Source organism: Akebia trifoliata, chromosome 8 (assembly GCF_017979445.1).
Source record: "Akebia trifoliata isolate Shusen 1 chromosome 8, ASM1797944v1, whole genome shotgun sequence".
Taxonomy (NCBI): Eukaryota; Viridiplantae; Streptophyta; class Magnoliopsida; order Ranunculales; family Lardizabalaceae; genus Akebia; species Akebia trifoliata.
Window position 1 is genome coordinate 38,853,446 of NC_141382.1, and position 12,570 is coordinate 38,866,015.

The following is a 12,570-nucleotide window of genomic DNA, read 5'->3' on the forward strand; positions in this document are numbered from 1 at the left end:
TTACAAAAGAATAGTTTACTAAATGCCCTCCATAGTTATCGTAAAAAATTTAGAGATTATTTAAAAAGAAGTCTCTTTGCAAGGGTTTTTTAAGAAAAAATTTCTTAAAAATAACTTCTTTCTTCCTTCTTAAATCTTTTTTTATGGGATGGAGTCTCCGAAATTTGATTAAGATCACAAAAATTCAAATGTTTTTCTTTGGATGAAAATGAAGAGACATTCAATCGCGAGAAGTATGGGGATGATATCGAGAGAATATTAAGAAAGGAAAACTTTACTAAATGGATTATTAAGAGATCACCCAAAACTTAAAGAATATTTAGAAAAAAGTCCCTCTGTCAGGGTCCTTTTAAGTAATTTTTCCACAAAAGAACCCAAACTAAAATTTGACACTAATTACAGTACCCCTCTCTCTCTCTCTCTCTCGCACGCACACACAGAAACCAACAATGGCGTCTCCTAGTACGAGCAGCAGTAACGCAGGAGTTGTAGCTAGGGTTTCTAACACTATATCTGAATCACCGATCCTTTATCAAGGGAGACGAGCAGCTTGTAATGCAGCATACGTAACCAAAAAACTCCTCAAGAGCACTGGAAAAGCAGCATGGATTGCAGGAACAACGTTTCTGATCCTCGTAGTTCCCCTCATTATCGAGATGGATCGAGAGCAGCAGATGAACGAGCTCGAGATCCAACAATCCAGCTTGCTCGGCACCCCACCAATCGCTCCCTCCAAGTGATTTCTCTTTCGCTCTCTCTATATCGATTTATTGTGGTGTTCTTTTATTAGAGTTGTAAATCTAGGGTTTAATTTGGTTATCTCTGTGTTGGACGGATTTTGGGTTTAGGTTTAATCATGGTTTCAAAACTCGGATGGACGAGACCGAGTTGTCTCGGACGAGTCAATTCCTCTTGGAGGAGATAAAACATTTAATGCTGCTTATTTATTTATATATAATATTTGTACGAAAATAATTATAAATTTTCTTATAAAATGAGGTAGGCTAGGATATGTTTAGTCATAAATCATGTTTTATTTATATAATAAATATTTTAATTCTAAAAAAATAATTATTTTAATCAAAATGTACAAAACCCTGGTTGTGGCCAAAATTTATTGTCCTGAGTCATCTCGTTTGTCTGGCGAGATGGTGTGAAGATGCCATGTAATTCCGTCTAGTTGCTGAACAATATTGAGCAAGTCATCTCGGACAAGATTTTAAACCATTGGTTTAATTGGATTCGAAGTATAATAGAAGATTGGTGTTGTTTATAGATGTGGTGAATTATTTAAATCTGAAGTGATCAAGAATGAGATTTTCTCATTGATTTGTTGTTTGAAACAGTTACAACAGTATAATTTTTTTCGATAAAAAACTGTTTAATTTTTTCGTCTCTGTGGAAGATTCTGCTGAAACAAACATATGACAGATTGTTAAAAAATATTAAGTTTTGTATTTAAATTGTTAAACATCTACTAACACAACAACTGCGGTAAAGATTTAGTAATTCAATTCAAGATAGGGAAGAAGGTAGCTAGTGATCACTACTTTATGCGATAGGAATGTTCAATGACATTCCTATGAACACGAAACCTCACCTTGGCAATGATATTTGAGGAACCGTATTACTTTCTATGAGTCCAATAAAATATATGGCAAAACCTTCAAGAACTCTACCAAAGCTCCGAAATCTAGGACATTGGAATCTATAATTCTAGTAGGTAAGCCAATAAAGTCCTTAAATGTTGTATATCCTTGGTGCAGCTTGATTGTAGTCTAGGCTTTCAAAACCTTTCGGGCCTAGAGATATCCTCAATGGTCCATAGAATTGAATCCGAAAGGGTGAGCATTTGATATGCTGAGTGAACAGGGACGAAAGCTTCAATGAAGCTAATCCCCATGTTATGGGTGATGGGGCGGATCTTGCCAATAGTATCTTTGCAAAATCATGGTTGGTCGTACCTTTGCATCAATGTCTTCTATGAAGGGTGCCAGTCTGTCAGAGAGGTGTTAGACGCACACCATAGAAAGCACCATGGGACTTTGGGACGATGTCGTCACTTTTGCAAGTCTGATAGTACTCATGTTTGTGTGTTGGATCGAGCACCTTTAGGAAGGTGGGAATTTGTTTGTCCTAGTGCGCTATTGCTATCATTTAAGTGGAATTACTTTGTGGTGTTAAGCCTGATTTAGGTGATATAAGAAGGTAATGGCATAATGTTTTGCGAGAACCAAAGTGACTATTTTTGTGTTGCATTATGGAGATCGATGAAGCTTTTCTCCAACTAGACTTGTTATTTTGGCATCGTCTTCATTATGAACATTTTTACAGGACAAGATTCGGCCACTTGCTTGTGTTGGCCCATGATGACTTCTCTAAATTCTCTTATGTATTCCTCTAGGGGCTTTTATACAAGGGATGCTCATAGATAAAGAAAATCTCCCCCCCGAAAAGTAAATTTCATTGAATAGGAAGTGGGTTGGTTCTACCACACGTACATCGGCTCTGTGGTGATTTGTAATACTCCTCAAGTGTATTGGAAATAATGTTTATGTTTAATGTTTTTCTGTTTTTATCTTCTATTATATATATATCTGCCAAGCTCTCATTATGAGACTTGACAATCATTTTTCTATAATTCTTCTTGGTATAAGAGTCCTAGAGGAACCATTGTCCCCAACTCCTTTTTCTCCTCGATTCTTGGAACCTTGAATTTTTTCTTCTTTTCTCCCCCTTCCCCTTTTTCTCTCATCAACCCACTAGATCTCGAAAACCTCATAACTTAGCAAGAGCTTCATTAGGAAGTCTCCCCTTCGGGGTTTTTATTTTTTATTTATTTTTTGTTTGATTCATGATCCCTTAATTGTGTGTTGTGATAAGGATAGTGACTATGATCACATTCTGCAATAAAATTTTCGCACTGTGACTTTACCCTTAGATAGGATTTTTTAACCCTTGCTGGACTGCTTGGAAATTTGCAATAGCAACAAGGGGTGGAGGTTTTCTGCCTGTGTCTGCATAAGAGTGCTCTTTGATGCTTGCAAATTTGGAAAGGGATTGCTTTTGGGATCTGTGACAGCAGCAAGAGGGATCTAGTGGCCTGCGATAGCAACTAGGGTATTCTTTCTGCAATTTGCGATAGCAAGGTTGTTGTTTTTGTGTTCTGCAACAGTAATAGGGACTGCTTGGCAGCTTGAGATAGCAACACAGCCTCCCTAGAGGACCTACGACAACAACAAGCTAGGTTTGGAGGCCTGCGACATCACCACAGCCCTGCTTGGGAAACCTGCGATGGCACCACAACCAGGTTTGGTGGTCTGCGACTCAAGTTTGGCTATGTTTGGGGCCTGTGACAGCTCCACCACCTTCTTTGGAGACCTACAATAGCAATAGGCTTGGTTTGGGGGCCTGCGATTGCACCACAACTAGGTTTGGTGGTTTGCGACTCAAGTCTGGTTCTGTTTGGGGCTTGTGACAGCTCCACTGCCTTCTTTGGGGACCTACAACAGCAGTAGGTTAGGTTTGGGGGCCTGCGACAGCTCCACAACCAGGTTTGGTGGTCTGCAACTCAAGTCTAGTTTTGTTTGGGGGCCTGCGACAGCACCACTGTCTTTTTTGGGGACCTACGACAACAACAGGTTAGGTTTGGAGGCCTGCGACGACAAAACACTCTTGTTTGGCCATGTGTTTGTGGCCTAGAATAAGTTTTTTGGTGGTTACTTGTGCTGCTGTTTTTTGGTTGTGTCTGGTACCTCGTGGTTTATTCCTTCTTTGATCGAGATTATAAGAGATCTCCCTTGAAATCAAAGTTTCTTCCTTTTTGTTTGTGGTAAGCAATCGCATCGCATCAAGAAACCAAGGACTCCAACACCATTCTTGGAGCAAATTCCTTAGTCCAACGCATCATTAATACCCTATTAGATGGTTGAAATTTTCAATCCTGGTCTCAGTCTGTTTGACTCTCGCACTCAGGGATCTGGGAGTCGAGGTAGTGGAGGTTGTGGTTGTGGTAAAGGGAGTGGTTTTACTTGCAATCATTGTGGAAGATTGGCCATGAGAAGACCTATTGCTTTCAGTTTTATCCCCATCTGTTGCAATCTTCTGCCACCTTCTTTGGGATAGTTTGCTTCCCGTGCTGCTACTGTGGGGTCATCATCAATTCCTACTGATATTCTTGCTTCCCTTGGCACTATTGATTTGCAATAACTTTAGATTCAGATTGTCGTTATTGTATGGGATTGGATCCATGCTTATACTCACTCATCTTCGACTGTGGTTTCAGTTACCACACCCTTAGGTACATCTTCTATATTTCTTGTCATTCAATCTGGCTCTGCTCCTTTGACTTGGATAATTGATTCTGGTGCCTTTACTCACATTACCAGTGAGTTTAGCCTTTTTACTTCTTTTTTTTTCCCGCTACTCATAAGGAGGTTTGTCTTGCTGATGGGTCCCTTACTCTTATCCACAGTAATGGTACCATCCCCTTATCCTCTGATTTTTCTCTTGAATATGTTCTTCATATTCCTAATCTGTCTTTTAACCTTTTGTCTGTGAGTAGTATTACCAAATCTCTAAATTGTTTCGTAACTTTTTTTCCTACTCACTGTATTTTTCAGGACTTGACTTCGAAGATGATTTTGGGCAAGGGTATGAGAGGGATGAGTTGTACCTGTTTGGATCGCAACTTACTGCTGTTCCGGCTTCTGTGCTTCCACTCCCTGGGAGCCATACTTTTTTTTCTCAGACTTTAGATTTATGGCATGCTTTCTTAGGACATGTTAATTTTCATCACTTATGTTTTTTATTTCCTGCTTTGAAAACTTCTTGTAATGACCACAAGTTTCAGTCAACTATGTGTGAGCTTCCTAAACACACGTACTTATATTCCTCGTATGTACTGTTGGAAAAAATTGTGAATCTGATTTATTGAAATAATAAATAATAAGCAATATTATAATGTAAATAATTCGATGAAATTGGAAGAACTTATTGGTGACTGAGGCACGGAGAAGCCGCTGTCCTTAAAACCAATTTCGCTTCCTTGGGATTGAATCCTTAGTGCAGTCGGTTCTGGCGTTTGGTTTCCAAGATTCAACAGTCACTGTCTGCTAACCGTGCACTCGGAAATAACAGATCTACGGCGAACTCGATTAGATCGAACTTTTCACAAGCAGCAAGATTTGTATTCGGAGAGAACATGAAATTTGAGAAATCGGAGAAGAAGAGAGATCAGAAAGTATTTCGTTTTCTATATATAAATAAAAGGGAAAAACTAATTTTATAAACAGCAAGCCATTGGTTCACAACAGACCCAACTGTTCACAAATGTAGTCCAAAACGGTAAAAAACAAATCAACGGTTGAGATAAAAACACAAACCAACGATTGAGATTAAATAAAAGTTTAGCAAAAACGGGCCTATCACGCGCACCCACGTGAGGCTTAAATCTCGAAATCTGCACCTCCCCTGCGTGCGCATCGTATGCGCACACGCGCACTAAGGTTTTTCGACGGGTTGGCCCCAAACTCAATGGGCTGCAGTCCCACAGTGCCTTGGGCCCCCATGTGCGCGCGAGGCCCAGTATCTAACTCTCTCACACTCAAGCATTAAAGAGAGAGGGATCATAAATAAGTTGAGAATTTTCCTTGTATTTACCCGATGTAGGACTAAAGAAAGTAGTGGTGTTTTTACAACTTTCAAAACCAATAAAGTAAAGTAAAACAAAAAAGGAAAAAGTAAAGAGTTCTTTTATGTTTCACCAAAAAAGGAAAGTACTACTTTTTACAATAAAACACTCAAAAGGTCTTGAGTTCAAAACTTATTCTCAACAATAAATGAATGAGATATTATATGAAAATAAAACTATGAATTTTACAATATGCACCAGTTTAATGCAATATTTGATTTAATTCGTTTTGATGTGTGGGGGCCTTCCCCTGTTATTGCTTTTAATGGTCATAGATATTATGTTATATTTATTGATGATTATTCTCGTTGTATTTGGGTTTATTTGATGCATTCACGTTCTAAGGTGCTTCTTATTTTTGTTAATTTTCTTAAAATGATTCACACTCAATACAACATTATTATTAAATTTCTTAAGTCTAATAATGAGGAGAATATATTTATGATGGGATTCGATTCCACCTTCATGAGTATGGTATGCTTCATCAGTTGACTTGGCCTAACACTCTTGAACAAAACGGGATGGCAGAACGCAATAATTGCTACCTCATGAACATAATTCGTTGTCTTCTTCGAGGGATGCATGTTTTCAAGTTATATTGGAATATGACACTCCTCACAACGGTTTTTCTCCTTAACTGCATTCTAAGTCACACCTTAGGGGGATAGGTGCCTCTTCATGTTCTTCGATCTGATAGCAGCCCCTTCCTCATTACTCTTAGAGTCTTTGGGTGCATTTATTTTGTTCAGGATAAGACCCCTCATCGCATGAAATTAGATGACAAAACCATTCAATGTGTTTTCTTAGGTTACTCGTCTATGTTAAAGGAGTATTGTTATTATGATTTCATTTCTCATCGTGTAATTCATTCATTGAATGTCACATTTTTTGAAAATATTCCTTACTTTTAGGCACTATCTTCTTTGCACGACTTTTTTCCTTTGTAAGATCCCTCTCCTATATTGCTTCCATCTTCGATTTTCGCTCCATTTTCATCTTCGTCGACGCTTAAGGTTCATTCTTGTCGCTCTCGCCCCTCTCCAACCTTACCAACCTTTTCCTTAAACTCAGGTATACCCTCTTTTACTCTTCCTCCCATTCCTTCTATTTCTGACTCTCACTTGCCTATTGTGCTTCGTAAAGGTAAGCAGGTGTGTATTACTAATCATCCTATTGCTTAATTTGTTTTCTATCAGGGAGTCTCTCTATCAAGCCTACCTTGCTGTCACTGATTCTATTGCGTTTCGTAAAGGTAAGCGGGTGTGTGTCATTAATCAAACTATTGCCCAATTTGTTTCCTATCAAGAACTCTTTCTCTATCAGGCCTACCTTGTTGTCACTGATTCTATTCGAGGTCCTCGGTCTGTATCAAAGGCATTGCTAGATCCTAAGTATATTGGAACCATGATTGGTGAGATGGATGCTTTGCAGAAAAATCGCACCTGAGAACTTGTTCCCCTTTCTTCTGGTGAGCAGACTGTTGGTTTTAAATGGGTTTTCACTGTTAAATATCTCGTGGATGACACTATTGATCGGTACAAGGCATGCCTCGTTGCTAAGTATTTTACGCAGACTCCAGAAAACGATTTTGGTGCTACATTTGTTCCTGTAGTCAAATTATCCACTGTTCGCTTCCTTATCTCTTTAGTTGCATGTCACTCGTGGCCCCTTCACCAACTCTATGTGAAGAATGCCTTTTTGAATGGTGAACTGACGGAGGTTATTTACATGGACCCCCCTCTTGGGTTTCATTTTCAGAGGAAGTATTCGGGGAAGGTCTATAGCATTTTCAAATTTCTATATGATTTGAAGTAGTCCCCGCGAGCCTGGTTTCAGTGTTTTTCTGAGGTTATTTTATCTATAGAGTTTTCCAGATGCCATTCAGATCATACTTGCTTTGTTCGTCAAGGAGTGGATGGTCATTGCACCATTGTTTCGATTTATGTGGATGATATTATCGTGATTGGAGAAGATACACAATGGATTGACAGAGTAAAAATGTTATTGGGTCGTGTTTTTAAGGTTAAGGACTTGGGTCCCCTCAAGTACTTATTGGGGATAGAAGTGTCCCGCTCTCGCTGTAATATTTCACTATCTCAACGCAAATACATATTTAATCTTCTTCAGGACACTGGGATGCTTGGTTGTCATCCTGCTTCCTCCCCTATGGATTAGAATTATCGTTTTCATACCAAATCTGGTGATATTTTATCTGATCTTTCTTCTTATTAGAGACTTGTAGGCTGTCTGATTTATCTGATTAACATTAGATCGGATTTGACCTTTGCGGTTAGTATAGTCAATCAGTTCATGCATGCTCCATGCTCCTTTCATCTTGATGCCGTTTATCGTATTCTTCGCTATTTGAAGTTTTGTCCTGGTCTTGGATTTTTCTACTCATCTACTGCTCAGTCACAGTTGTTTTATTTCACTAATGCTGATTATGTTGGTTCTTTTACAAATAGGAGATCTACCTTTGGTTTTTGTACTTTCCATGGTAGTAACTTGATCTCATGGAAAAGTAATAAACATAGTGTAGTTTCCTGTTCTTCTGCTAAAGCTGAGTATCGGGCTATGACCTTTGACACTTGTGAGCTTATTTGGCTTAGATCTTTACTAACTGAGCTGGGATTTCCTATCTCTGATTCTTCCACTTTATTTTGTGATAATAAGTCTGCCATTATGCTTGTTTCTGACTCAGTGTGAAATATGAGGAGAAGAGTTATGGTTGGTATAGTGGCGAGGCAAAATGCTTTTATGGTTGTAGTGTGTGGAAGGGGATTATGAAGGGGGTTGATCAGTTTGATAGGGGGATATCTTTTAGAGTAGGGATAGGGGATAAGGTCATATTTTGGGAGGATAGATGGTGTTGTATTTCGTCTCTATCAACTCAATATCCTTCTGTGTATGCTTGTTCACTGTATAAGAATTGCTCAGTTAAGCATTGTCTGATTCGAAACAATAACACTACTCTTGAAATTTGGAATTTAGGAGAAATTTTAATGATTGTGAAATAACTGAGGTAACATCTCTTCTTGATCTCTTAAATTCAATCCAATTCTCGGAGAATGAGCATGATAGGTGTGAATGGTTCAAGGCGAAGGATAAAAGATTTTCAGTTCGTTCTTTTTATAAATGCTTGCTCTCATCTTTTGAAGTCGCTTTCTCAGCTTCCATCATTTGGTTTGTCTTTGGTCCGTCCATGGTGTCATTGAGGAATAGGGAATTTGCTATCCTCATTTTAATTCATTGTACTTTTGCTTGGGAAATTTGGTGGTTCTTTCTGACTCGTTTTAAGGTTGAGTGGGTCTTCCCTCATTCTTTATTTTCGCTCTTGGAAGAGTGAAGTTTTAATATCTTTTCTCTTAGAAAGAGAAATCTATAGGTTATCATTCCTTCAGCCATTGCTTGGGGTCTTTGGAGAGAGAGAAACAATTGGGTGTTCAAGAGCAAGGAAAATACGTCCCAATCAGTGATTATGGAGATTTTGGGCCTTCTACATTTTTGGTCGAAGTTGAGCAAGGACTTTGTAGGAGTTTCCTTCCAGGACTTCGTTTTCAGATGGAATGCCCTGTTTGATACTTAATATTTTTGGGGGGGTTGTTCCGCTTATTGTATTGTTTGTTTCTTCTTTCTTCTCTTTTCCTTCTAAAGGGGCCTCCTCAGCCTCATTTTCTTTCATTTAATAAAATTTTACACTTATCAAAAAAACAAATATATCAGAGTGAAACAGTACGAAATTTAGAATGTAACACAATGTTTTGAAATGTTCATGAGCATATCAGAATATATTGGTACGTACAAAAAAAGTGTTTTACTGAAATCCAAATGTTTCATGAAACATACCAAAACATATCAAATGCAATATTAATATACTAAATTAGCCATTAAATATGAACTTTGAAAACATTGTATATAGTTCCTATGTTTGTTTCAGTATGTCTTGAAGCTCATTGAGAGACCATCTGGGGTCCTATGTTATTCCAAATAGATATTGTAAAAGGTCTCTGATTGTTGAATAAAATTTATCTTTAAACTTTTTTAGCTCAACCTCTTAAGTTTTATTGAAGTGGTTTTATTAACGATAGATCATTAATTATCAAAAGAAAAAAAAATTCCATATTCTTTGGATTGCTTAGAAAATCATCCCAGAGAAGGTTTTCCTCTTAGAAACCGCTTTGATGGTGATCAAACTATTATCTTTCACTTTGCCTACCTTTCTTTCCAATCGCATGCTTCAATAATTCCTGGCCTTTTATTACTATTTGTTAGCTTACATTGCGACACCGACTTTTTTGTAACACGCCGCAATGGAATTAAATAAGGTGTTTCGGGTGTGGATAACCATTCTATTTTAATAATTTCCGTTGCAGCTTCTTCCTTTTATCTCTTTTATTTATTTATTTATATTAATCATTATCTGGTTTATTCTATATATTATATATTATATATTTTCGTTAAGAGAGATTCTATTGCCACACCAACTTTTGCTAACACCACCCCAATTCATATGTAAATCATCAAAGAATTAGCACACATCTTGAAGTGGCATTAGAAAAAGTTGGTGTGGCAAAATAATTGGTGTGTTGTTAAAATGTTGGTCCGGCAAATATAGGCTTCCTTTTGGAATGATCCGGATTGATAGAGAGAGATTCATTTAGTTTGTATGTTAAAACTTATGTGCATGGTGATTACATATCAACAAATCTGTGGAGTTCCTCTGCAGTTTTGGTCTTTGATGAACTACACATATTCATTCTCTCATTTTTGTCAATCTTCTGTATTTTAAGCAGAAGAGAGGGTTTCAGTACTTTAATTCAACATCTCTTCCATGTAATCCTACTTTTTCAATCTTCTTTGACAGGTAACCTTTTTAGGATCTGATGGAATCTTTGTCCCACAACATCATAGTAAGCTTTTCTTCCCTCTCAGCTTCATAATGTGAGAATTTATTGGAACAAAGGGTGTGTGGACTTTGAGACTATTTAGTTCCTATTGTGATACTTGGATAATTTGTTTTGGTCTTTCTGCATTGTAAAATGTGGAGAAAGTACCTTTTAGAGAGCTATTTTCTTTGCTTTCGAGTGAAGTAATTTGTTCATATTTGAAAACGTAGCATTTGCTGGTTAAAATGATTTTGATTTGTTCTTTAAAGGGAAGAATGTGAACAGGTATAGAAGAAACCATGGGCTCTGTTTTCTACTTACCACCATAGGCTTGAAGACCTAAAACTGGCTTGTGTAGCATTGCTAGTCAATGGTAAAGAAGAGAGCTGCTATTGGCACCCCAATTTTTACTTATTACACCCCAATTAAAAGTAAAGAAAATGAATGAATGTTGAGAGTAAGTAAAAGTTGGGTGTCCTGATAGAAGCTCTCTTTTTTTTTATTATTATTTGTCCCCCCGCCCTTGGAGATTGTAGGCATGTCAATAAAATTTCCCATTTTCAAATTGCTCCCACCTCATTTTATATATATATATATATATATATATATTTCAAATCATCCCCAAAGATAATCAAATCGTCCCTTCTCCCAAATAGAATTTCATTCAATTATCTTTTTTTGTTTGTTTGTTTGTTGTGAATTAGTGGCGATTAGACTATGTGCAATGAATCATCGACACAATTGAATCGAACAATTAGAAATCATCATCAATCAGGCAAATATCTGGTGTACAGACTAAAGACATTAATGGGCTACCGATACAATTATACAAACCTCTTCTGTTCTTTTTAATTTTTAATTTTAATCAATTATCAATCACACCATTTAGATCCCACCATTTTCGGCATATTTGAAGTGGTTCATGAACTCAACGATTCTTAAAATTGAATCATGGAAGCTTGACAGCAAAGGTCGGTGCATGTATGGTACAATGTATCATAGTCAATGATTATATAATTCTATAGATGCTCTTTATTCCTTTTAGGGAGAATTACTGTGAAGGACTCTTTATTGATAATATATACCAAATAGTCCCTTTGAAGAATATGGATCATTTAAGTCCTATTTAATAAAATATTAATTTATTTAAGAAAAATATTTGAAATACTCTTTTAACAACTTTACAAAAGTGTTTGATATAAAAATATAGGGAGTAAAATAAAAAACTTGACCATTTTATTTACTTATTAATATTTCTGTGAAAAATAAAAAATAAATATTTTATTTATTAAAAATTATTCATAAATTTAATATAATTTTATTTGACTCATTTGTGTCGATTTGCTAATTTTGTGTTGAATCAATTCGATGAACATTCAAGTTGAATTTTAAAATTATATTTTAATTATTAAAAATTAAAAATTATTTATATATTTTAATAAATCTAATATACATAGATCAATTTATTTAGTTATTAATAAATCTATGTGATTTAAAGATTATTAGTTTTGGTAAGAGAAACACGATTTTTAATTTTTTAATTGATTTATAAGAGATGACCATAGTTAAGGGGCATGTCATTAATTATAAAACGTAGGAGTAACTCAAATATTTTCAAATAAACATGTTGTTTTTTTTAAACTTAAAAAATCATTGAAAATGTAATTATGGTATTTTCGCTTCAAAAATCTTTTTTAAACTAATATTTGATAAATTGGGTACTAAAGAGTTCATAATTTTTTAGAAAGGATTTTTTGGTACATATTTTCAAAAAATGGGTCTTTTCACGTCATTGTCCTTTCTTTTTACCTACATGGGAATGATTTTTCATGCATGTTTTTGTCGGTGTTAAGTACTAAAGAGTCCATAATTCATATATAGTACCCTATTTAGGGATGGGTCAGCACCAAGGCCTTTACATGGGCATTCACTGGTTTAAACACTAAGAGTTCAACTTTAGGGCACAGGTGGTCCTGGAAGGGATTATCGTGG

At 36.4% G+C, this 12,570-nt stretch overlaps 1 protein-coding gene across 2 annotated transcripts; it reads left to right on the forward strand.

The window, feature by feature from the left end:
* Positions 1-370: 370 nt before the first annotated feature.
* Positions 371-10,846, forward strand: LOC147396749 (mitochondrial import receptor subunit TOM9-2-like). Of its 2 annotated transcripts, none has more exons than XM_086451851.1 (2): positions 371-736; positions 4,623-4,872. In XM_086451851.1, exons 1-2 carry the CDS (start codon positions 450-452, stop codon positions 4,627-4,629), a joined length of 294 nt encoding a protein of 97 aa, XP_086307977.1. In that variant the 5' UTR covers positions 371-449; the 3' UTR covers positions 4,630-4,872. The 2 variants fall into 2 exon arrangements, with proteins under 2 accessions (XP_086307977.1, XP_086307978.1); XM_086451852.1 differs by lacking the exon at positions 4,623-4,872 and adding an exon at positions 10,557-10,846 and having other exon boundaries at positions 375-736.
* The last annotated feature ends 1,724 nt before the right edge of the window (positions 10,847-12,570 follow it).